The following is a 27,403-nucleotide window of genomic DNA, read 5'->3' on the forward strand; positions in this document are numbered from 1 at the left end:
TATTGTCTAACCCATCCGTAGAAGTTTTGGTGGATGCACAAAATTGCAAATGACCGTAGAAAATAATGCAACACAATAAGAAGGTTCGCTTTTCCCCATTTACTTTTGGAAAAATCATTTAAGTTTTTTTTTGTTGGTTTTTTATACATGATAATAATATCTGTATTATATAAAATACTTTAAATTCTTTTTTATAAAAAAATAAAAAAATAACACAAATAATTAAAAATATAAAAAAATAAATTATAAATGTGTCAATAGCCAACAACAATTTGTTTCTTGTTAGGATAGGACTTTATTTTCATCGAAAAGGAAAACCATGACCGGCCTTTGTCTGGTGCTTTGGCTGGTTTTCACCGTCGTCTGCCGACTTGAGCGAGAGTTAAGCGATGTGAGGAAAGTGAGTGGCGACACAATTTCCCACACACACTCTTCAGCCTCTCCCTGCCCTGGCGATTGAGCGAGTGGAAAAGCTATGTATTATTTTGTTTAGGTTTAATGGCCTGCTCGTCTGAGTAGCCATTTCCATGCTTTTTTTTGCCATACACCTCGGGGAGACTTCTCTCACACAAACACACTGATATCTTCATACTGTTGATGAGAAAAGCACTCATGGAAAATCGATCGATTTTTCTCACTGTAGCTCACTCGCGTTCGGTGAGTTGAGAAAAATGGGGAGATGGAAAAGAAAAGTACCAAGCAGCCTCCACCCCCAACGGCCATATTGCCCGGTGAGTGCCAGCCACCCACACAATATTTGTTGGTGTGTGTGGTCCATGTGGATTCACCGAGCGCATCTCATCCGACCTACGCCAATAAACCTCTGCTTGTCTACCGTTTTTTTCTTCTTCTTTTGTATAATTTCAGCTCGCAAAGGCGCACCTTGCACTTGATAGTTTCACAAGGGCCTTTGAATGGTGTGTTTTGTGCTGCATTTTCAATGCCTTCTGTCTGATCGAAGCGGGTGGGGGATGTTGTCTGTATTGTATCTGGGCGGGTGTGTATGTGTTTGGGCGATGGTTTTGTTTATACGGGCTTGATAATGCACGTTCAGTGCAAAAAAACGAAAGATGCAGCTGAGGGTGGTGAGGGTGGATCGATTTTTTCATTCCTCCCTTTTTTTATTGTTGTCTGTATTTGTACTTTGGCTTATTGTTTTCTCTGGCTGTTGGAATTTGTAGCGATGTGTAGAGTGAAATTGTAGCCATGCAAATGTATTAAGGCTGCGAGGGTTTTCGTAGACAAAAACAAAAAGAGGCAAATACAGAATGGATCTTGATGATACTATGTGAGAAACTCTTTGTAAACATCTTGTATCTGCACATATATAGTATTATGAATTTAAATTACAAATAATATTTTTAGGAATTCTAATTTAACAAAAAATTTAATACAGGTGAACCTTATTAATTGGGGTTTTTTAGATTTACTCGTCATTTCTAAAGAAAATGACATAAGCATGTTTTTCTTAGTCTCCTTTTACTCCAATTGACAGTTTGACATCTGTCAAATAACCCAAGTATCGAGTTGCTAATTCAGTAGTGAATTGAAGTACTACTGTTTTTTGTTTGTTTTTGATTTCCATTTCTATTAGATCAATTCTATATCATTTGAACCATATTCATTAATATTTGCTTTAATTTTTTTATCAAACTTAAAAAACTTATCTTTTGTTTACTTTCTCTTTCACGTTGTTACAGATATACTTCCGTGAATCTCACCGAATCTTCCTCCATACGACGGTGTCATGTCCCGCGTAAGAATGAACCCGATGAGCTGTGCCGCGAATGTAAACGCCTATCGAAGCAGCACATTGGTCAGCTTGCGGCTTGACCGTGTCCTCAATCCGGACTACATATGAACGTCGCGCGTTCTGTGGAGCCATAGCAAAAAGGAAGCATAAATTCAACAGCAGAAAGGCCTATAGCCTTAAACGAAGTGCAATAGCAGAAGTAGAAAGCGAGCCACCAAGCATTTTATCTTTTAAATTAACTGGTACTATTTAACTCACTATCAATCTTAAACTGCGACGCAAGGCAGTTGTAACGTGGAATAAGATGGCCGCGCGATAGATTTAAGTTACTGAATCTCTATAAATTCGGAACTGTATTAAGACACTAGTCGATACGTGTGCGTTTCAAAGGAGGAATCTCTGGATATCGAATAGAGCTGCTTGCAGCTTGAAACGGCAGCAACGTACAACTGAATCTCAACCTCTTCGTTGAGACTCATCGGAAATCGTTTAAGAGTCCTTTCCTTTACCCGTGTCCTTCCGGTTGGTCATGTACCGTGTAAACATCGTCAGCACAAATCCGAGCGTGTCAGCGAGCAGCAGCAGCAGCAGTAGTGGAAGCAGTGGAACTGGAAGTGGCAGTGTCAGCAGTGCAAGCAACGTGATTCTTCAGCAAGCGCCACAAATCCTTGGCATTACCAGTGGCAGCACGATCCTGGCGAGCCAAACGGGTACGACGACACTGCCAATCGGTACGATAGTTAGCATACAGCAGCCGCATCAGCAACAGTCCCAGCAGCAGCAGCAGCAGCCGAACCAACCTGCCACGGCAACGATAATCGGCTTGAGTGCTAGTACGCTCAGTGCACTGAATGCGGCAACGGCGGTCGGTACGGGTGGTGGAGCCACGATAGCGAGCGGTGGTGCAACGATCACACCGGTGACGGCCGGAAGCGGTGGCGGTGCGACGGTTGTCGCCAATCAGCTGCTGAAGGTGGCCACCGGCAACAACAACAGCATCAGCATCCTGAAAATCGGTGATGATATCATGCTGAAGGCGGTCAAAGTGGAACCCCTGCCCAGTGATACGGGCGGTGGTGGAGGGGGTGGTGGTGGAGTTACGGCGACCACCACCGGAAGTAGTGCCGGTGTCACTGCCAACACGGTTACCGTGACGACGATACCGCCGGCAAACGGTGGCGGCCATGTCGTCTTCGGTGGCAAACGAAGGCATGAAAGGTATGTAGACTTTTATAAGAAATGTTCTAAATGCGTTTGCAGTACTGCTAACTGTGAGTTTTAAGTCCTTAAACAATATGTATGTCTATCAGAAAACTCTGCTGAAATCGCACTTTTAGAATTCTCAAACGTCTAGCATTCAGACGTTTCAGAATTTTCTGATTGTGAAGGATAATTCTTGATTGATATGATTATCAAACTTGACAATTATTGACTATAAAAAATCAAATAAATAATGGAATAAATAATGGATAATCTGGGATAATAAAAAAAGACGATTGATGATTTAAAAAAAACTGATGTCAGTTCCACTATAATTTTTACGCCTCATATTTTTTATATATTGTATAATGACCGTAATGTGAAGTACACAAAATTTCAATCTATTCAGAATTTGGAACAATTTCCTTACTTAAAAATTGATTTGATTTAAAAGTCAAATATTAAACATAGACGTTTCAATAAAAAGTTTTCGTCAGTCCAAACTGCTAACGTTAGACATAAAAAAGACGTTTGACAGTTTGCACGAATGTTTACAAAGCTCGATAACATTTACATTAATATTAGATTAGTAAAACGAAGGTTTGTGTTAGTTAATGTTTTTAAAAGTCTTCTGAAAATTGACAGAAGCAAAAAAAAACAAATTCAAATAACTTCTCCTCGTGTTTTTTTTTCGAATGTGCAAGGCGGGCACACTAATAACACTAGTTCTAAATTTAATTAGTCACAGTTGTAAATCTAAGCCCGTTACTCAGTTTCGGCAGAAGTTGCCCACTTTGTGTTATCACAATCCTAACCACAGACAACTGGACAGTATTGAACGTCTAGCAAAAAGTAGGGATAAAAAGCCGGAAACACGTCATTCAGCCTATTGCCCGCCGTCTGACAACTTTGTTGTCATGTGGGGTGTATGTTTTTTTTGGTGTATTCGTTTGCATATGTACAACGTCGGTGAGTTGACCTAATTTGATGAACAGAGAGAAAAAAAAAAATGTTTGCTCGTTATGCTCACCGTTATGCCTCTACTGGCTCTTTACCTCTGTGTACGAATTGCACGGACGTATGTTTGGTCTGTGGTTGATCACTGTGAAGAAAATCCAATTTAATGTTTCCAATTAGCCGTTGGAATGGCTTCAGTAGAAGGGAGAAAATGTTTAGCATTGTTACCTTTGTTTGACAGTTTGGATACATGTTCCGGTTTACAATTTTTTTTTGCACATCACTGTACCGGTGAAGGTTCGTCGGGGCGAGATAAAACCATTTCTCAACACGTCTCAAGGTCACCGTCTGTCTGATAACGGAACGGAATAAAAGGTGTGTTTGGATTTGTGAAATCCACTATTGGCTCAATTCATTCTTTGTTGTGCCTTATCGCACGGTACCAGTTGTCATTCTAGGTAGCTCCCATATTGCAACACGATCGTTGCCAATCATTAATGAACGGTTTAAGCGGCGTAGCTGTAATTGCGGCTGGAAGAAAATAAACAAAATTGTAATAGAGAGATAAAATATGAAGTACACAAACCGCCAGACACCATCAAGCTGTCTGAGCGGAGAATGATGGATCAGTAAAACTGTATATCCATAATATAAATATAAGCCCAACAAAAATGAAACTATAAAAAGATCACTCTAATACCGTGAAGTAAAGGGTGGCACAGGGAAAGGTGGATCAACAAATGTGCACCCACAACTTCAGTTTTCACACACCCGGACTTGTGCCAACCCGGACCAACTGGAAATTACCTTGGGAAAGGTCGTGAACATTGGCCGTCTGTATCTCGTCCGCTAGCGACGGATGGCGTGACGACAGCATGGTGCGATGGTATTATTTGTCCGTTAAAATTGCTTACCCAAACGTCTGGTGTGTTCGTCGACGTCTGGGTGATTCACGCGCCATGTCTGGAAAATGCCCCCAATATTTGGGGAGACCAAACGGGACCAAAGAGAAGTACGGAAGGGAAACGAACGGCACGCTATCTACGAAACCATGTACCCACAGACATATATGTAGGTACGGCCTGTGAAATGGTACAGAGAGGTATCCTATTATCAGATCGGGAGGAATTGAAAGCTAATGAGATGAGGAAGTAGGTAGTAGTAGTAGAAAAAAAGGTGCTGCACTGCTTGCTGTGTGTCATTCTATGCAGACGAGCTCTTGCTCCTGGCATGGTGTAATTTGGGTCAACTTTCTCACCTTGTTTTTATTTTTTGATCGTTTTGCTGCTGTTGTAAGCACTGTACTGATGCATACAACCCGACACGACCGTACATCGGCTGGTGGCAAATTATGTGAGGTCTCGTTAAATCGATTTTTATTTGTTTTCCAACACATTTTTTCTCTCTCCACTCTCAGACACCAACGTGTCTGGCGGTTCTCAAGGCCTCGTTAAATGGTAATTTGTGAGGCGCTTTGTTTAATGGTGGAACGTTTACAACTTTGATGCATTTTTGTGTCTATTGGCGGATGGTTTGAGTAGTTTATTTTTGTAGTACACACTAAGGATGTGTATACTGAATCAGAATGTGTGAGTGAGTTATTAATTTAACTAGTTAATGAGTTAAATTAACTCTCACTCACCAACAGTCATTTATATGACTCCTCTGTTTTATTTTTTTTAAAATGAGTGAATCAGATCAGAGTGAATCAGGGATTCAACTCTTCGTGGCGACTACGGATTCAATTTTCAAATTCAAAATTCAAAGAGAGAGAAAGAAGTATATAGAGAGAAGGAAGGAGAGAGAGAGAGAAAGAGAGAGAGAGAGAGAGAAGGAGCAAGAGAGGAAGAGAGAGAGACTCACATCACCATTCCGAGTCATCAGTAAGTGACCTAGAGCGTTTGGGATCGGAATCGAGTTTAAGTAGGATCAAAAATTTCAGTACGTGGAAGAAAGTATAAGTGACTCCGACTTGTAGAGGCAGCAAGTTTGGATCTGAATCGAGCTAAAATAGATTCAAAGATTTCCGTACACGCAGGAAAGCATAAGTGACTCCGATTCATAGGTAGAGAGAGTTCTGATCGAACTTACCAAATTTGATTGTAACTCGTTGCATCCATCAATTGGAATCGTTTCCGATAAGCTCACTCTTGACTCCTAATTGATCCTCGAAATGAGTCGTAACGCTCATCATTACTACATAATGCTACAAACTCACTCACTCTTTTTTAAATCACTATACTGAGTTGTTATTCCTGTATCTAGTAAAAACCCATAGAAGGGAATCGATTATTGGAGAGATATTGGATTTGTTTAATAAACCCTGTGTTTATTGAATTGTGAATATTATTCTTATTTTACAGCAATGAAGAATGGATATCCTCACCTAGTCCTGGGAGCGTGCAAGGATCGGCACCGCCCCTGAGTCCTTCGCCCGGCTCCCAAAGTCACACCTACACAAACACGATGTCAAACGGATACTCGTCACCATTGTCCAGCGGCAGCTACGATCCATACAGTCCAAATGGAAAAATGGGTAAGTACCTGCATAAATAAAAATACTACAGTAGAACGCTCTTTAATCGACCAAAAAAACACCTCCTGACAATCAATGCGTTGATTTGCATCATTTTTCGTATTAAATTGAACTCATAAAATAGTAGAAAGCAACAAAGTAAGTGCCATTTTTCCCGCACCACAGATACAGCGTGCGGTTAAGCCTTTTTGCGCCTGCCGGTGTCACGCGTGTCCTGCGCCTGCTAGCGCTAGGGACAATGTTTCGTAGCGAATCAGTATTAATGAGCGCAAATTGCAACAATGTTAATCCCATCGTCATCGGTACGTCATGCTATTTTCAGTGATGCGTACATTTTTGCGTGTCGTTTTTTGCGCCTGAGTGCCTGCCTTTATATACGCCCACCAATGCAATGCGAATGCGTACTAATGAAGCGTGTTATAAATTGCAAATGTAAATAATTTGCAATTAAATGCCGTAAAACGCTGCGTTTTGTACGCTTGGTAGTGTGGTGAAAATGGGGTGTTAAATTTGTCCTTTTTTATTGTTTTTTTGGAGGTTTTTGTCTGTTAGAATAAGGCAACATTTTATGCACAGCGAGAGCGGAATGGGAGTCTTTCTAGCTCAGTTGCAGATTGATCTAATTTTAGCTTCCTGCACCATCAATCAGCGAATGAAATAATGAGACACCATTTTGTATATGTATCGTTTGGTAGAAATGTAAATTGCATTCATAACACAACTGGCAATTTCTTTTTAGACATTCTATTCTGTGACATTCGTTAAGAGTTGTGCTGTTTTTGAAGGCGTTCGCCTTCAGTTGAAGAAGACATCGGCATTAATCGTCCAAACTACGCTAAAGTCACGATTCTGCTCAATCAGCTGTGCACGCTTCGGGAGCTTAACTGATCAACCAGGCAGAGTGGAGCATGGCCTTTGACGATGACAAAAAAACCTTGAACTTTTTTTTGTTGTTGCGGCCAGTCAATTTGCAAAAGTTTATAATTGAAGGTTAAGCATTCAATTATGTTAAAGCATTGCACTTGTATCGCTCATTTTTTTTGGTTTCCTCCTGTCGCACATTATGCAGTTTTAAGCTACTGTTCTCTCTCTCCATCAACCGTGACTTACTTTCCATTGCAAAGAAAGTGATGAATTACGCCGCCTATTGAAAAGTAAAAATTAAACACACAACTGTGCTGCATGAAACACTAATCGGTGGGTGATGCATTGAAAAAGCAAAATTCGCATGGAGAAAAAAAATGGAAAATTTGATTTTTCTTTCACTTTTCGCGTGGTTAATGAGAGGAAACCCCCCCAACCCATGGATGGTGGGGTGGATGGTACAATTGTTCAGTGGAGGCGGTGGTACTTGATGTAGTAATTTGGCCCACCCACCACCAACGGTTGGTCGGGAGGTGCGAAGGTGAGCGAGCGACAATCAAAATGGCTGCCCTGAAGCGCATTCGAGGGTTGAGTGAGGGTGATAGGAAGCAAAAAATTTCTACTCCAATTAAAACACGAGCACTACATTTCTTGTGAAGCGTGTTTTAGCTGATACGCGAGGGAAAAAAGGGGAAAATGTGGAAAACCCGGTTTTGGACTGTAAGACATGTTTCTCCCGCTTCCTCCCTCTTCCATTTTCCCTTTCATTCGTTTGCATTTCTTACGCTTCTAATGGTTGCGGTGTGCTCTCGATGAGCAGTCTTGTTAGATGTCGGTTGCTCCAGTTCCTGTAAGTACACGAGAAAGAAAGAGTTAGAAGCAGGAGGTGAAAGATGGTGGAACGTGGGGGTTAATTAACACATACATACAAATCCACATGAAAGGTAGTGAAGGCATTACATACGTCAAACTATGCGCAACAGCAGCATAGCCCGCCATCGCTACCAATGTTTCCGAAGCGGCAAGATCTTCATTATCAATTAAAGCGGCCAGAGCGAGGTTACTATGATGTGGGGGACGGATGGAGTTTGGTGGCTATGGGTTTGTTTCACTTTTTTTTCCTTTCCATTCCATAACGCAATGTGCAAAACTGCAAGCTTACAGATAGATACGTAAATAGAAGGAAAGGTGTGGCGATCTGCACTTCACCTAGAAAACTACTTTTATGCTTAATTTTTCTTTTCTATCCATTTTCCATTTCTAATCCGGTTTTTTTTTCGTTTTCAATACCTAGGTGATATGCTTCTTATGGCGAATAAACTCGTCGTAGTATTTTTTTTGTGTATAATTTTTTCATAAAAATACCTTTTTAACTCAAATATTGTTTAATGAACACAAAATGAATTTTCGTTTGAAAATGATCTTTTACTAAAGGTTTGTCTGTTTAGACTAGATACTCAAAAGATATTTTGAGGTATCGTGCATCTATCTGTCAAACGCCTTCGTTTTATAATTTTTTTTGTCAAAACTTATTAAATTCCAAAAAGCGGATACAAAATCCTCAGTGGAGCGCCGATTATCCGGGTACCTTTCATCCGGCTGTCCCATTATCCGTGCAGCTCGTTAATGACAGTTCCGAAGGAGAATTGACATATGAAATGCAAAACCGATGATGACAAGAAATAAAAGCGTCAATTGGGAATGATATAATTTGAAAAGAATAACAGATTTACGTGTAAATAATAAAATTAACATCTAGCTTTATAAAAAAAAAGTCTACCCATTACACATTAAACTCTAATGTTTTTTCAATAAAAAGAGTTGTGCGTATTATCCGTGATATTCGCTTATCCGACCAGGACTGAATCCCGATGAGCACGGATAATCGGCGTTCTACTGTAACTATATTTTATCAATTGATGTTTTTAAATGCATCAGTTTGAAATATTAAGATTAACGGTTACGAAATAAAGTATCCAGTATAGACGAACAGTTACGAAATTAAGTACCCAGTATAGACGGATAAAGTGAATTACTAAATGAACAACCATTTAATACCAAATGAATTATTAAGTAAAAATTTGAACTAAGAAATAAACGATCCTCGGATAATATACGATACGTGATAATATCTTAAAAAGTGTTCGGAAGTTTTTAAAAATATTTTATTGTTGTGTTTGTAACTAACTATTTTTCTTGTAAAAAGCTTTTTTGATAAGCTAATTCTCAAGTAGTACAAAAGTGTACAAATCCCATCTATCGCACGTCACATATTATTTGAGTTGATTATATATCTGCCTTACTTGTAATCATATCCCCCATATCCTTATCCTCTTTCCTTATTATCGCACAAATAGGTGGATGGTTACAGCACTAAAAGATTCCAAACCCATTCCAGGGCGGTCGTCCTTCCCGAGCTTTCCAAGGACATTCGAGTTCATTTCACTCTGCGTGCGCGCTACGGTTTTTCGTGGTTTCGAGCATGTTTTTAAATTGTATTTATCTTCGCTTCTATGTGCTAGCTCTTTTCTGCAAATAGCAAAAAATATAACTTTTGCTTAAGAAAAGGTTAAAACCGTTTTCTCCTGTTCACCCTGATATGCTTTTGATGTGTTCGCTGTGCAGGAGGAGTTGGAGCTCAAATTTCTCTCCAACTGTCCTTTTTTCTTCCTCTTGCTTCAATCGTTCCGGCAACTTCCTCGCCAAGTACAGAAGGTTCAACCAATGGAACCGTGTCCTAGGTCGCAGTAGAAAACCGTTGCGCAAACATCGGATTGCGTTTGTTGCCTAGGGAAGGTGAGAGCTTACGCTCACCGTGGCTTGAAAGTGAGTGTTGCGAAAGGTGTTGGAAAAGGCAGGGAGGCAAGACGGTGGTTAAAACCGAGCACGCGCATCATTTGGCTATCCCTTGTTTCTCCCAACCTCCACCCCCACCCTTATATGCGGGTATTGCGAATTATTTACAAAAAAAAACCCACAATGTGTTCTTCAGATCGCCTTGTTCCAAGGGAGGAAAAAGGGACCGAGAACCAATACAACACACACACACATACAGAGAACACGGCTCATTCCCGCTTGTCCCTTTTTCTTATTATGTGATTCCAATGGGGGATGGTTTCGTTTGCAACCTTTCGTAACGTTCCATTCCAACACCTTCCCCTGGGTGGGGCGGTCTCTTTACGTGCCCGAAGTGCACTGGCTCGCATGACAGTGCTGTAACCTTCAAAAGGTCACTCAACTGCCGTGTTTTGTTGCGCTTGGTCCCGTTCTTTCTCTTCGTCTGGTGTGGTAAGAGGATGGCCAAAGGGGAGAAGGGCCAGGTGGGTGGGGTGTGTGGTAAGGTGGTTATTTGTGGGAACATCATGCGGCCCATTGTATCTGGGCAGGCCCTACCGATGTCGACCCGATCCGGATCCGGTACCGGTTGAGTAGTGGACACAAGTAAACCGTGCGAAAAGGGTCTTCCAAAATTGCTTTGAATGAGAAGGAAATAGTCATGAACCGGTTTTATTGTAATCAATATTATCGTTGTGTCGGTTTTACTTTTGGTATTTTTAGACATTTTTATGCTTAAAATGAGAATTATAAAGATTGAACGAAAACCTTCAACTAATAGTATAACATAATCCCTCTACTACCCGCAGGAAAACATTTATTGATGTAAAAGTATATACAAATGGAATAAATAAAAACACATATTTTTATTATCAAGGTTTCAATGTAGAGACACGTTTGAATGTTTGTAAAAAAAAACATTCCAAAAAGGGCAGAAAAAAGCTGACACTGACCTGCGTCAAGCGACGGTAAATTGTGTTATCCATGTCACAACTGTCTGTAGATTTTTTTCTCTCGCTTGCTTGCTTAATTCGTCCACCCTTAGGTTGTTCCGTCATGCAAGGGCTGTCCCTTTTCTTTTGTGTGGGTGGAATTTGTTATAAGCAAGACGAGCGACGATGCCATAACATGATGGTATGTGCTGTTGAATTATTCGTTTGTTGTCGGATCGATACGAACGTGCGCCGGTAGTGTTTTTTTTTATTTTTTGGGGATGGGGATGGGTGTATTTGTTTCAAATTTTCCGGCGCTATGGCTGATGGTTTCCCTCTCTCCCCTTTTCCCCAAACCCAGACGAGACAAATTTTCCGACCTACCGCAATGATACTGTACGGGGGAAAATTTAGGAGACACTTGTATGGATTTGCTGCCGATTCGAATGGAGAGGCATGCTAGACGTGCCCGTTCACACATACACGCTCTACTCCCGGTGGAAGTTGCATGTCCGAACGTCACGTTTCAGAGCTCGCAATAATTGCAATATAATTACACTTCGGGATAAAGCTTCGTCCTCGGTGAGGGGAAAAGGGATGAAGGAGAGGAGGAATGAGAGAGGGCAAGGGATGGGTTTTGGTGAAAAAGTGGAAATGAAAATGATCCATGACCTAGCTGTGACGCGCGAGAAACATAAGTGTATGCTGCTTGGGTGGGAAATGGTATGAACAAATGATACAAAGGGGTTGGGAGAGGGGGGGGGGGGGAGGGGTTGGAAGAGAGTGTGATGTCGCTTTCACGGGCAGGGGTTCGCATTTCCATGGTGGAGGAGAAAAAGGAAAGTGGCAAGTTTGGGTGTGAAAATGGAAGGTACTGCACCGATGCATCCATTGCAAACTTGCACACACACTCTCTCTCTCTCTCTCTCTTTCTCTCTCTGTTATTCACATTCACATGATACAGTATCAGTTTCGTTCAGATGCGTAATCATGGTACCGTGATGGTAATGGATAGGTGGCAAATAGAAGTGCAAAATAATGACTATGATACATGTTCCAGCAGTACCTACACGCACACACGTGAGTGACGTGTAGTACGGCGTGTGAAATTAATTTGTTTAATGGAAGAATAGTTTGACAATTGGTAAGGAATTGGTTAACAAACCATAGCATAAATGGCAAATTGATTGTTTGCTCTTATTGATTTATCATTTTCTTTGAAGTTATTATTTTTCAAAACCAAAGATTGAGTTCTTATTCATACCTTACTGGATAATGCGCACTAGAAGTGATCAGGTGAATTGCACAGTGTACACTGCAATTAATTTTTTACTATTTATTAAAAAAAGTATACTATTTTGAGAGTTACACAAAATAGTAGTGTTATAGAGATTAGTTCGTCATTCTAGGCCCGAACTATGGAATTACTTACTTACTTATCAGGCGCTAAAATCGCTTCGTTGTCTTGGACTGCTGTAGGAGCGGCTGCTATAAACCAGCGGGAGCTATAAACCAATGAACCGCTATAAGTGGGAGCTATAAACCAAGGATGTCTATGCCAGCATATGCCAGAATCTTGATTGACTTATAGTAGATGGTCTCCAACGTTTCCACCTCTGAGTCGTGGATGACCCTCTCTAGCGTTAGGTTGTAGCGTAGATAAGTTAGTCCATCTTCTCGGCGCAGACCCTTAATGATAGCAGAGGGACCTGAGAGATATGTGACGTTAGTCATTGTCATTCGTACAAGTCTGGAAGGCTTGGTCAGCATTCGAAAAGAGCTCATTGCGTCGTACACTACAGTTACCCGGGCTATCCTATCATCATTTGTCTTGAATTCTATGGAGAAATGGAAGGAGTAGAGGTGATGCTACGTCATCTTCTCGAAGATTTTCCGAAAGGTCTGATCAGTAGTTGAGTTTCGGAATCCCCAATAGTTTCCAACTATCTCTTCCACGAATGGAATAAGACGATCTTGTAGTATTACGGAGAATATATTGCAGGCGGTATTCAACATCATAATACCGTTGTATTTGCTGCACTCTATCTTGTCTCCTTTCTTGTATTAGGGGTAGATAATACCTAGAATTGCAATCAAAAGACATCGATTCTCTATCCCATACCTCAGTACCAGAGAGTTACTATAGCGATTTGAGGCATTGGAATCGACAAAATCTTCAGAAATGGGCAAAAAACTGCTATCGTTGGTTTATCGTGAGTAGCGTCACCATATAGCGATCATGTGATCTCTGAAAAGACTACTTTTGACTATATCAGACATCCCTTCACGAAGCGAAATAGTTTATTCTTCCTATGTACCTTTTTAACGGATATTTAAGCCACATAACATACAAGTCATTACAGAAACATTACAAGTCCTGTCACTTGTAAAGACTCTCCGTCACTAGTTCAGTCTCCGTCGGCTTCAGTAGCCATGTCATTTTACTGATCGATTCAGATGAATGATTCGCCGCTTCTCCCGTACTGTGAAACCAATCGCATACAGGTCCGTCGCAGTACATGGTTGCAAAATGCTACTAGAACGATTGGATGGAGCACGGTGGTGCAGGTGGTGAAGATGTTTGACTTTCCTTAAAACAAACATCCCCCAGACACGCAAACAAAAGCCAATCCTCAACCAACAAGCATATATTAGTCACCGTAACAGGTTCCACCGCAACTGGCAGAAGTTGTAGTGCAAGAGTGTTGTTCCTGTTTGCTTTGCGTGTTGCAGAAGGTTAGACGAGCAGTGGTTCAGGGTTGGGGAAGAATAGACCACCTTGCGCATCGATATATCTGTTGCCTTCGTACGGTCGAAGAATGGTGTGTGCCGTATGCAATGATGCAGTTTTAATGACCTTTCTTATCCGACGAAGCCGTTCTTCGGTGTGTGACGCACATCGTGTGACCAAATTCGACAACGAAGCGACAAACCATTCGGACCTTATCACAAGTGTCTGCTCTTTGTCGTCGGGTAGGTCGTGGTCGCTTGGTTTTTTTTAGTGTTTTCCAGAATATGAATCATAGACACGGTTGGGAGATGTGGGTCGATGAGTAGGTTTACACTAGCGTTCCGTTGAGTCTGATGACCTTCCTTCCGTTGGGAGCTGTTTATCTACTTTTACGATGTCATACAGAGAAATGAATTTTGTGTGTGTCTGGTGGTTTTCGATTCGAATTTCGTGACGAATCCAGCAAGTAGTTGTTTTTGTCGATTTGTCGTCGAACGACAGCGCCATCTGATGGAAAAAATGACTCAACTAAGAATTTATTTAGTGTACTCTATATAATCAACACATATTGGTTGTTATCTTTTAGCGCATAAAAATAGTAAAGGAACCACAACTGACACTCATCGCTCGAGAATTGTTTGATGTGTTCGAAAAACAAAACAAAAACACCGAACAGTCCCCCACTTTTTATCGGTCACTGGGCGCGTGAGTGTTCTAATTGCTTTTTAAGTGCACACTTTCCAACTGGCACAGAGGTGTATGGCCTTTCGTTTGCTTGCTTCGCTATGGTGTTTGCATTTTTTATAGCAAGTCGGAAGAGTGTGCACACCGAACAAAGCACCGGGTTTGGTTGCTTACGGTCGGTAGCAGGGTGTGAATTGAGACAAAATAATTTGACTTGTCGTAGGTTCAGGTTGTACCGTGTTGCATTGTGCATCGTGTGCAATTGCGCACATTTGGTCCGAACCTATCCCAACAATCGGTTGGTTGGTGATGGTTAATAAATGTTTATTTGTGCGATTGTTCCGATACGGTACGCGTTAGGGCATTGCCAAGGGGTTGATGGGAGGTGCGGTGGGGGAAAAAATGCGTCAACTCAGACGCTGAATCGGGATGCAAAAAAACAAGAGTAAACACCTGATGTATATTACACGCGAAACGATAATGCAAGTATTAAACAAGGGCGGAAGCTGCACCGTCATTGAGGGTTCTTTTGATATGTGAAATAAATCACCATAGGGGGAGGACTTTACGGATGAGATACAGGTGAGATACTGATGAGTTTGTTCATAGTTTATAAGTGTATTTTTATAGCAAAAATTATAGCAAACTGATCGCTAGCGATTTAATGACTGTGTTTACATTCGTGTTTTTATTTAATTTTACCATTTTTTGCACGTTTTATACTGCTAGCTCTTAGTATTGTCAGGTAGGTTAAATACGAACACAAAAAAATTTTTTTAAATACTGTAAACTCAAAAAAAATCAAACAGCTCCTGTGTATTATGCCGAATATCGCTTGAAGCATTTATTTGCATCTGCATGCTGATTGTACGTAGCAAAAGATAATTTCAATAATCACATTAGAACCCAGAACGTCCAATGCCAGACACCTTTGGTTATTTTTCTAATCATCGATCCACAGAAGCACATCTACATTTGGAAGCGATTTGCTGTCTACCAGCTGCTTGCCCGAACCACAAATAGGGGAGCATAGCCTATAATCATTCCAACCCCAAACTTCGCTTGCAACATATTGTGTCTGCAATGAGTGTCGCGTGTTTGTGTTTCCACCATTTTTTTTCCGTTGATTAGAAATGCTTGATTTACAAGCTATTGGAACTAAAAGCTGTGCAGTAATAACATAGCATAAAGCGTAAACAGCTGTCCCAAAAGCTAAGAAAGCCAACCTATCGCGTTGGTTTCGGGCGAAACGTCTAGACAGTAAGTAAGCATTCATCTTGGCCTATGGTGCTTAAGGCGTGGATATATTAATTTAGCAGCAGGTGATACCGATCGGTTGTGTTAGGAAAAGAGCTTAGCGAAACAAACGCAACGTTAACAAACTATGCTAATTCTATTTCGTTTCATTAACCTACTATCCTGTTGTACGCCAAGGAAGGAAGGTGCTGTCCAGTTTTCTTTCGTTGCTCGATTATTTGTTGCAAATTTAATGCATTTTTTCTCGTCTCCGTTTTCTAAGCACACTGTTCATGCTATTAAATAAAGGGAAAAATTCTGCGAAAAAAAAACATTACCCCACTTAACCTGTTTTTAATTGCTAATAACCTTGAAAGTTTTTTTTTTGGGGGCCACTTCATGGTTCTAACTAAACGCAGGTTGTTTAGTTGCTGCGTTTATTCGCACAGGATGCATCCGTTTCGTTTTTCGGGATGTACGGACAATTGCAGGCAAGACTATGCCATTAGTGCATAACACAAAGGAAATGTGCAAGGTGCAGCTTTCGTATCGATTGAGTCGCGTGCCTCGCGTTGCTCGAAGGCAGACGATGCGTTGCAGCTTTCAAATGGTATGATTTCATGTTAAGGGCCGAAAGATTGCACCGGAACGGAAACGTTGGTGTGTATGTGCTTTTTTTAAATTTGTTACTACCGATTGGAGGGTCTGCAAGACGGTTGGCGTGTGATTTGACTTTTGTTTGTAGATTGAAAAGAGAGTGAAAATATAAGACAATTTTTACTAAAATAACCATTAATAAAACATAAAAAATTTGTTTCAAAAAAGAACTGTTGCACTACGTAGGTAGAAATACGTGCATTAAGTAAGTAGAAAGTAAAATTAAGTTTTTTTATTTTTATGGTAAAACACCCAACCATCGGTTTAGGGGGATTCGATAGCCCCACGCAGCTACACCATATGCATCCTGTGGGATGTTTATTTTTAAGGATGTTATAAAATTCTCTCCACATTAGATCCGAGTGGCGGACTGCACAACAAAAAAGGGGTGCAGAAACAGATAAATCCAACGGTGCAGATCTTAATCGTGCGAATAGACGGATTGTCGGAACGACTTTATAAAGTGGCGAATATGTCTAACGTTTGCGAAAGCTTTATTTTGACAGCTGCAAAGGCAAGCATAAAAATCGATGTTTCTACAGTGACCGGGAAACGGTGCGTTTGAATGCCAAAGGGTGGAAATAATAATAAAAATATTCAAATAAAGTGTACGAAACCGTGGCACATGGAGTGTTCCTGGAACAGATTTGATCTTTTTATTTTTTTAAAAGAAGAATTTTTACATTAAGGTCTTGTTAAAAAATGATGATTTGTTTGACAATTTTGTGTGCTTTGCCCTATTGAAGGTGTTGGTTTTAAAAGGTTTCAGTAGTGTTGGTTGAATCTGACTCAGATTCATGAATCTGAACAAATTTTTTAACTGAATGAATGATTATGAATCTCTGTTGTAAAGATTCATGAATCCACATTCAATTATAAATCCTTAGATTTTCGGGACAGCCTGTTGATTTATGTGGTTAACCCTCCACTAGAAAGTCAACCCTTATAATTTAAGTTTGTTGGCAACGAATCATTAAGGATTCATGAATCTTTGAGGATTCACTTAAATTTATGAAAATTGATTAATTTTTTTGGGAGTCGGCTCATGATTTGAATGACTCTTCACTGAAGGTTCATATGAATGATTCTTTTCAAAAGATTTAATTAACCCAACATTAGTTTTTAGTATTGATAATGAGGAAGAATAAGTCCACATTAATTCACTCAAAACGCAAGTCACTTAGGAATTAATAGCCTAATATAAAAAATATTATATATTTCAATTTTTATTTTTCGATTAGTTCAGTGCAAAATGAATAGCAAAAAATAGAAATGTTTTATATAAAGAAAACCCTCTACCTTCTGTCGTTTGCTGTACAAACAAATTATTTATTTGCTCTGCAATTACTCTAATGAATGATTATTGCTCCCTCCGACTCATTCCAGGACCGGTTGAATGGCAAAAGATTTTTCTGATTAGCGCACAGTCGAAGTAAAAATTGGTCAGTGGACACAATTCAACCAACTTCGCTCGTTTTCCCCATTTATCACTTCCCATCGCATAGAAGGAAGCTCAAAGGAAGCGAACTGTATTAAATTACACGCGCAGCAATTTAATTGCTCCCATGCTTAATGCAATCAAAAACGACCGAGGGTGGGGCGGGTTCGCCATACTACTCAGTTCTGCCGAACTGATCTCACCGACCGGGAGGTGAGGGACCGAATTTATGACATCACTTTCGGTCAACAAATCAAGCAACTTTCCGAGCTTTACTCTTTGCTTGACTTGATAGCAGCGGTGGCAGTAACAGCGGGAGTCACGTATTCCACGCACGAAAAACAAACTGAAAACCCTTTCCATCGCTTCCAAGCCAAAAAGATTCTGTTTACTCACATGGTGCATTAATTGCGTTTGGAGAGCTCTTCGAGTACCGGAGCAAAAGCGAAGGAAGGAAAATGAAAGGGACTGAAAGCAGTCCTGTGGATTGCATTACGCATTCGCAAATCGTTATGCTCTGTGTGGCTTTTGTGACATCAAGCCACATCAAGAATGCATGTGAATTACTCCGCACGCATAGTAAATGTTTTACTTCGCGGAAATAAAAGCGTGTGAGTGTGGCATATGTAAGGCATTCGGAAAAGAAAAAAAAAAGAAAATGCAGAAATAATATTTTTTTCTATACACTCGGTTAATGTTGCTGTCGTTATGCAGTAGAGAATGTTAATCTTTCCTGAGGTCTGATTTTCTAAGAATTTGTATCCTTCATATGTTAAATTTTCGTTCAAGTTTTAAATATATGTAGAATAAAGTGAACTTAAATATTTCAATTATGTGAATATGGTTAAAATAAAAAAAAAAAGATTTTTTATAATATTTGTTAAAGCCATACTACAGTTGAAAATATCATTTTGAAAACTTCAATCTACGATACCACCTAATGACATCCGTAACTTGATCTACTCGTTCCTTAATTATACTGCTTTTTAGGCGGGTTTTCTTTCTCTTTCTCTCTCTCTCTGTCTCTCTTTCTCTTGTGAGTCACCATCTTAAGCATCGGCGATGCACTTTGCTAAATATATACAAAGAACAAAAAAAGAGATCAAGAGTCATTTGAGAAAATCCTCAAATCTCTTTCGTTGCCTACGTTAATGATCGTCAATTTATTCCTGCATTTTTGTAAAATCTTCCAACCGGCCATCACCCAAATGCATGAGTGTTGCTGCAGGAAGATTATCTTCCTTAAAGCCGAAAGGCTTTTTGGGCAAAATCGTTCCACATCTTGTGAATTGTTTTTGATGGCGTTGGTCGTAGCTGTAGACTGAATCCTAACAGCTTCGATTTACTATTGAGCATGGTTTTTTTTACTCATCTTCTGCTGGTCCTGCAAGCAAACAGAATCCTCTCATTAATGCACGCGAATATAAAGCCACAACCGGTAGGATGAACGTGATAATGTGCAAATGATTATGCTGTGAAATTTTGGTTTCAAAATGAAGCGGAAAAAAGAGAGTGGTAAGAAACTCTGAAGCAAATGGTTTGACAAATTACCTCGAGAGTTCATAATTAATCGCCTGAATGCGTTCCGTCGTACCCGTTCTTCGCGCGCGCTGGATCATTTGTCGGGTTCGTCGTCTAACTTGCGGCTTCTTAAGTGACTTCAATCGTCTGCTGAAGGTGGTGCAGCCGTTTCCGTTGCAGTTTTTGGGTACCGCTGTTGTCTGGCCCATAGTTTTTGGGGAGAATATTTAAGTTATCTCCAGTAACGATTGGATGTTTGCAGAGTGTGAGAAGGTTGAGATTTGTGGTGGGTTTTGTTTTTTTTTTCCTCAACATTGCTCAAATATCAATCGGTTTTGGTTGAATGGAAGAACGAAATCAACCGTGACTAAACGTTGACGGCGGGCTACTGCTTATGGGTGCTACTGAAACAAGAGTACGATTTGCAGCAGGTCACTTGCCCGAAAGTTTGATTAACATGTTATTTTGAATTCGTTAAAATTTTATTACAAAACACACATGTTGACATTTTAAGAAAATTATTTGACATCATGCCTTATTTACAGGCAGATTAATTATAACCGAAGTAAAACAAACAGATGAAAATCTTCCTACAGTCATTAAATTAATGACTATCAACCCATTGTGATGAAAGATAACGATGGCGCGGAAAATTTTTGTCGAACAAAATAATGCCTTTTTGTTCTTCCTTTTCGCTTATGTGGTTCGTTCGGTATGATACGTGTACATTTCGCTATCTGATGCACTTTTATTTTCACATTCTTTCTCCTTGCCCTACCATCCCCTGAGTATGGCTGGAACATACTCGTGAAACGGCAGGCACGAGATCGGTATGAGGCAAACGGAAATTAACGCAAACCAATTGTGTTTCGTGTGGTGGTGCTGCTGCTGCATAATGTTAGTTTCTTTTTTGTGTGTATTTTTGCCTGACCGCGACACCGCTGTACAGCGAAACCGATTATACCGAACCGTACGCCGAAAATGCGCCGAGAATTGGCTTATGGGATGAAATTGAGCAAAACTGCTAATTTAATTTAATTTGCGCCGGCGGTGCGCTGTGTTCCGTCTGCTGGTGTTCCTGCTCGATCGTTACGGACCACTGTTACCCTTTCCAAAGTAATTAACAGTGTGCAAAATGAACAAAGATTGTAAAAAAATATTATTGTAGTTTTAAGTTTAAATACGGTGTGTAATATTTACATAAAAATAAATTTGAAAAAATATGAAAGGTTCGTCGCTTTTCGTTGAAGTCTTTTGTTTTGTTTCGAACGATGTTTGATCCGTTTAGCATTTCTTCATCGAATTGTTTTTTACATTACTGACACGTTATGTCTGCAACATTTCGATAAATTTTCACTATCATTTTTGTTTGTTTTACCTTACTCCATTAGTTGTTTCGCCTCGTCTGCTTGTTATCTTAAAATTGCACTCATTTTCGTTTGGCGGATGCAACTAAGCAGCTCCTTCCGTTATTAATGATCGTTAGCGAAAGCGTTCCCTTCGTGTACGTGTGTTTACGCGTGTGTAAAGGGTTTCCTTTCGATAGAGAAGGTGCAAAAACTTAGCTCAAAGAATAGAAAGAAGCATCATCAGCAGATAATCGTCAACAAACGGGCCACTCGTTTATCTCGTTCCCGCTTTGGTATAGACGTTTTTTTTTTCTCTCTCCCCAGTGAAAATGTCATCTCGATAATCGACAGCTGTCAAAGGCTGAGTAAGATAGAGACTTTGCAACAGCTTGGTGGTAATATTAGTGTGTTTAGCCCAACCAGACCACGCTGCAAAATGTCTCAAATAATGCACCTCGGGGTGTAGCAAACTTGTCGAAGGTGCGCTCAGTGCAGTCGGGAGTGCATTCGCATTCATGGTTGCATGAAATGCAACACCATCATCGATGCAGTGCACAGTGAAGGAACATGCCAACCGAACCGGCATTCGATCGATGTCAGCAACAGTCTTTGGGTGGTGAGTGCAGTCACAGGTCGGGATGTGTACCTACCTTCGTGTTTGCGCCTGCCGGGAAAAAAGTTGATGTGCAGTTGTAATGTGTGCATGCAATGGTTTGCAACCACCGGCACCGGCTGTCGCGACACCATAACCGGATCGCTCAAGGTCTTCTAACGGGGTTGTTTTCTTCCGCAAAACTTCGTTCCCCTCGTTCCCGCCAAACCCGCAAGGGTTAGCTGTGTCGATGTCGGTCCCTTTTTTTTGTTGCTGTTCTGGTTTTGGGATTTTGTAACGAAAATCGTACCCGGGTAGCGTACGTGGGGAGTCGTTACACAAACCACCCCTTTCCGAGAGGAGTTGTAGCCGGGTCAATTAAACTCCGGTGCGTGAGGAAACGGTTTTGCACCTTTCTAATGCATCTCCGTTCGCATTTGAATTTCCATACATTACCGAGATGGTTTGAAATGGTGGCATTTGTTAAGGCACAAAACTGGTCTTAGCTGGCTGATTAGTTGTGCTGCGTTGACTTGTGTAACACAGTTGAACGATTTGAATGTTAATCTTTGTGGTATCGATGAATGAGAAGGAAACGAGTTGGAAAATTCTTGCAAATAGAGAGATAATTTATTTTTATCCTTTCATGTATTTTCTAATGTTAATCAAATTGTCTCCTTAAGTAGCTGACAATTTATGTGTCTTAAAAAAAATAAAATCAAAATAAAAAATCACGGCGGCAAAAAGTATTTGAAACCATTCCAAAGCAAATGTTGAAAATGAAACTGTTTCATTCAACTTTATTTTTATGTGAAGCAATGCCTGAGGAAAATTTTACACCTTTCTGGGAAGCAAACTTGAAACCGACCCACAGCCAAATCCAAACAAGCAAACAAACATAAATTCGAGCGCCAAGAGACGACACCACCGGTTGGGTTTCGGTCTTTCTAACACGAAACGGAAGTTCGATGGCACGATAGAAAAAGGGCGTGTAATTAAAGAAAAAAACCCCTTCTTCCCTTCATATATGCAATTTGGCGTTGAAAATGGAGCACCATAGGGTGTACACAGGTGAAGTTTTTTCTTACCCCGTTCATCGAAATGCAACGCGATGCATTCCGGCACAGAATGTGACTCGAGTTGTATTTTATTTTTTGCAAACGTAAACCAAAATGTTCGCATTCTTATGCAATCTGTTACACTTTCGGGGCTGTTGTGCGGGAACGAAATTGGCAAGCGATGATCCAGTGTGTGTGTGTTGCATTGTATGCACTGCTCGTTGTGCAATTTCGGTGCATCAGCGTGCGCGGAAACCTCCTCTCGCCCATCCCACCACCTTTTCGGGTTCATGTGTAACGAGACACGGGAAACAACAGTTGGTGGGTTTTTTGTTCTAGGTTTGAGAATGAAATTTTTCCGTGTTGCATCGTGGAAGCGAAAGTATAAACGTACAGCGAAGGGGTGAAAACAAAGGCAAATGCACTTCGCGTAAACTTCTGCATCGCCGGCCAACAATGCAATCTGCATGCATCCCCAACTGTTGCTGCACAATTGCCTCGCTTGGCAGTTTCCCGTTCTCTGTTAGATTTGCTTTAGAAAAGTATGTTTCTCATCGGACAAGAGTGCAGTTGTAGTAAGATGTGGGGTTGTTTTTTTGTTGTTGTGTTCTGCCGTTCTTTACGGGACAGGAGAACTGCATTCGAAGCCATTTGATGCAGCATCTCTGAACGGGCTAACAACAACAACAAAAAAGACGAATTGCAGTATGGAAAACAAACTGCACAAGGAAAAGAAAATCTCACGGCCATTTCTTTTCATTCGACCACACGGCACATTGTGGTGCGTACATTTGTGTGCGTTTTTGCATTTATACATCATGCTGTATGTAAAAGGGGTGCATCGAACAGCTTCCATCACTGGTAGAATCTAAAAATCGTTCTGCTTCTTTAGGTTAGGTTCTCACGAACATTTGTCTCCCTCGATTGGGCCCAGTTCCGCTTGTCGGACAAACACATCTTATGCTTACGGCAGCTCTAGGAAGCTCAAACTGGTTTAAATCAAGAACTGCGATTAGAAATCTGGTCAATCATACCGGGCTCACTCGATCGTTGCGCATCACACTTTAAGACCGCTGTAAAAATGGAAAATTTATGAGAAACCCAGCGGTATAAAGATTGTAATCATGCTCGTTGGGCTGATCTTGATCGTCTGGTTGCAAAACTTATTGTGGAGGATTTTTTTTGTTTTGAATTGGTTCGAGCGATAGTGATTTAAATTTATATTCCGAACAACAAACACGCTGGAATGTTAGTTAAATTGCTTTAAATGTCTTTTTCAATTCGGCCTTGAAGTTTGTCTTCAAACATATATGGCTGGTAAATTAATTTCAAACGTAGTTTATAATTAAAATTCACAAAGAAATCAGTTCAACGAGAAAACACATTTACTAACGTCTCATGGACGTTAAGTAAAAACAAAGATAGAAAAATAAGAAATCAATAAATAAAAAATAAATAAAAAGAAAATAATTGAATGAAACGATTTTTTTTAAATTCTACCGTTTATTATATATTCGAGATGGCGTCGATCACGTGATCTGACGCAAGTTGTCTGAAAATTTGACAAATAAACAAAACTGGCAGCATTGCGACTTGTATCATCGCGGCTTTGGTGACCAACTCGCTCTTCTATTTGATATCACAATTATTGGAGATAATTCTTCAATTCAATTGAAGTTCTAACGATCACTCCCCAGGGATGTTTAGAAGATTGGCTCTAGTCTATTGAATGTAAGGACCAAGACGCGTAGGCCATTAACTCTCTGATATAAGCATCAATCTCCAGAAGACATTTTGTGAGAATAACTCAAAGTTCCTGAATGTCCTGAGAGATAGGTCATTTTCGTTTCGCTGATCGTCAAATGTTGAAGAATCTTCTTCGAGACCATGGTGTAGGAGTCGTTAACGCCCAGTAATGCAGGATGTGAAGTACTCAGTTCTCACCTCAGTACCTTTTAACTGGGGCAACAATTTCGCATAACAATGCCTATTTTCTCCAGAAATTTCTTCAACTTGCCTGTAGATTGAAACGATAGTTTGGTCCTCAACTCTCACCTTTTGCTTCTGCTGCACTTTAACATCATGTTTCCTATCAGACTAGGCTTGTGTTCGATGTTTTGATCTTTTTCAAAAAGTAAGATAATATTATAAATATAAGATCTACTATTTCCCAAGGATACAAGATAGCTCCTCACCAGAAAAAGCCTATATTAAGTAATAATAAATTGTGTAAAGAACACAAAATGACAACCATCCAATCGGTCAATAGAATTTCAAGAACTTCTAGGCACTGATCTAGAAAACATGAGCAAAATGCAAATCTTGTGTCTGTACCTTCGAGTAACTTCATTTCTAAATTCTACCAAATATTCCAAAGTCCTTGAAATTTGGAGAAAATGCAAACAGTATTCCATCCCTCAATAAAACACAGCAAATGGTATATTATAAATAATACTTTATTGTTCTTAATAGCTTCCAAACGCTTCTTAGGACATAAATTCCTACAATTTATCTTATTATTCACACCACACACTCCGGATGTGTGACAGAGCCCGTAAGCGGTCAGATCGGTATCGGTTCTTGCGTTGTGTTTTATGATTTTTTTTCTGTTTTTTTAACTTCATATGTTTGTTGCCATTTATGAACGTTCATCTTTACTCTTTCCCCGCAAACATTTATGCAGCCTGTTGCTACTTAACATAAAATGCTAATAACATCAGCAATATATTCACCAAAAACGACCCGCAACAATCGTTGTTGACAAACACTTTGACGCGTACTTACGCACACCATCCTTCAATTACATCATCCCGGGTAATCGGTAATCGGTGGGTGTAATAAAGCTGTAGGAACTTCCTTTATGTGAAGGCTAGCATTTTATTTCTGTTTCGGTTGTTCGGCCGTTTCCGTGTCGACGGGAGAAACGTGCCAATGTGCGAATGCAACTGTGTGTGCAACGGTTTTAGGGATGCATTACACGTGGTCGGCGTTTTGTGCGTTGTGCATTCGAAATCATCATAAAAAAGCTTCTTCAGCCGTGAGATAGAAGTTTGTAGGTTTTTCCTTTTTTATTGAGCAATGTATTGGTATAATAAATCATTCGGTTTTCTTTGCCACTGCTGAGCCCCGATCCCTGGCGCTAGAGTGCATCGCCATCAGCATAACAGTAATGGAGTGTTTTAAATAGAAACGACACATTTCAACATATTGATAAAAATGTCTTTGCCTATGATGGATTGGCCGTTTGCAGCACACAGCATTCCACGGTGAAACATTGTTAAAAAGCATTACCCAGGAACTGATTGGAACGTAACAAGGCTTTGCAAAATCCTGCGTAGTTGCACATAAACCCACTCGGAAGGGAAAAACTCATTTGCACAGCCATTCTGTAACGATGCTGTGGACACCCAGCCGTACCAAGAAGGAGTTGAACGAGCTTTTGCACGAGCGGAAGTTAAATGTACAAAGGCTGTGTTTGCTTATACCAGGCTGTGCACCGTTCCCGCTTGCTCCCCTTTTTCCAGGAATGCAAGGTCAGGCGTCGCCCGGGTGTGAAGTGCAGCGAAATGCAAATAACGAACCTTTAGGATTGCTCGTGGCACTAGACTTTTGCAACCAAGCTTACCAATCTTGCTCTCGAACTCGAGCTGTCGGTCGATAGCCTAGCCGGTAGTAGTGGGTGGGTTACACGCCACCTGATTAATGCCGAATGGCACGTGGGCCCATCCAACGCACCAAAAGGGACAAAACCATTTTCTATGCTGCAGATGGATAGTGGGCTTGAGACACAGATTTGATTGGCTTCTTGTTTTGTCTAGCCGTTAGTAGGAAATGTTTTTTTTCCCTTGCAAACGAAGTAACTTCGGTTAATATTAATGCTTGATTAATTTTCCCTACCTGTAGAAAAATGATACATCGGACAATTAATGACAGCTTGCAAATACCGGTCAGATCAGATTCTTATAAAGACCTGGAAGTAGTTAATCATTCGCTTTGCCATACAAAACCATCCTGAAATGAAGCGATCTGGTGACCTTCATTCGTGTCTACGATTGGCAGGCAGTCGGTACAGTATAGAACCTCATTAAATAAAATGTATTTTTCCTGCTAGTAACTTCATTTGCCAGATTTATGAAGATTGTCTACCCTTCACTTTTCACCACCTCCGGATGCTAATTATGAACCCTTCAGCAACGATTTCGCTTTCGAGCGAAATACCAAATGTCAGTCAGCTGTTGTGTTGTGTCGGTGGTTGCAATCGACACACAAACACACGATCGGTTCGCGATCGGTTTTGTGGTCCGCTGTACAATAAAGGTACAGTTGAGAGGGAGAGATTTATGGGCTACAATAAAGTGGCGCCGCCACCATGGTTTGTCGGCCACGGCGGATGTCAAGTTCACCGTTCGTGTCGCGGCTGTCGTCGTCACCAAACGTTCAAATTGCTGGCCTTTTTTTTCTCTCTCTCTCAAGGGCTTTCCGATCATGGCTCAAAGATCAAAGTCAATAGAGTGTGTTTGGGGGGAGCGAAACGATCGTGAACCGTCAATCAGCTTTTGATGTGGACGGTAGGTTTTATTTTCATGTTTTACGAGTTTCCCCAGTTCCCAGCGGCCCCCCCCCCCCCACGTGGTTGATGGGAGGAAAAGCTGGCCACCAAAAATTGCACAGAAAGTGTGGGGGCGTGAGACAGATTGGAGAGAGTACGCGAAAGAGTCATGAAAAATCGCGGCGAACTAAAGTGTGTTCTACTGCTGTTCGTAACGTTCGTTGAACAATGGCGGTGAGGATGAAAATCTGTAGCATATTCCCGCGATGTAATATATCACGAAACGACCCACTTTTGGTAGGTCTAGATTTTATTTCGTTTGATGAGATTTTTTTTGTTTTTTTTTTATTTTTTTTGTTTCAGTTATTCAAACTTATTTTGAATTATTTTGGAAGAGTTCATTTAAATAAACGAATTTTTGAGGAAAAAAAATCAAAAATATGAAGATAAAACCAAAATCTATTTTTTTTAGGTGTAGATCAGATATTTACAAATGGAGGATTACACGAAT

At 40.5% G+C, this 27,403-nt stretch overlaps 1 protein-coding gene across 1 annotated transcript in view; it reads left to right on the forward strand.

Annotated features, from left to right (window-relative positions):
- Positions 1–2,179: 2,179 nt before the first annotated feature.
- Positions 2,180–27,403, forward strand: part of LOC125768641 (ecdysone receptor) — a 132,158-nt gene continuing 106,934 nt past the window's right edge. Inside the window, exons 1-2 of the mRNA XM_049436618.1 lie at positions 2,180–2,971; positions 6,274–6,446. Coding sequence (XP_049292575.1) covers positions 2,283–2,971; positions 6,274–6,446 — 862 coding nt within the window. The 5' untranslated portion in view covers positions 2,180–2,282. The remainder of the gene's footprint in view (positions 2,972–6,273; positions 6,447–27,403) is intronic.

This window comes from Anopheles funestus, chromosome 3RL (genome assembly GCF_943734845.2).
Source record: "Anopheles funestus chromosome 3RL, idAnoFuneDA-416_04, whole genome shotgun sequence".
Taxonomy (NCBI): Eukaryota; Metazoa; Arthropoda; class Insecta; order Diptera; family Culicidae; genus Anopheles; species Anopheles funestus.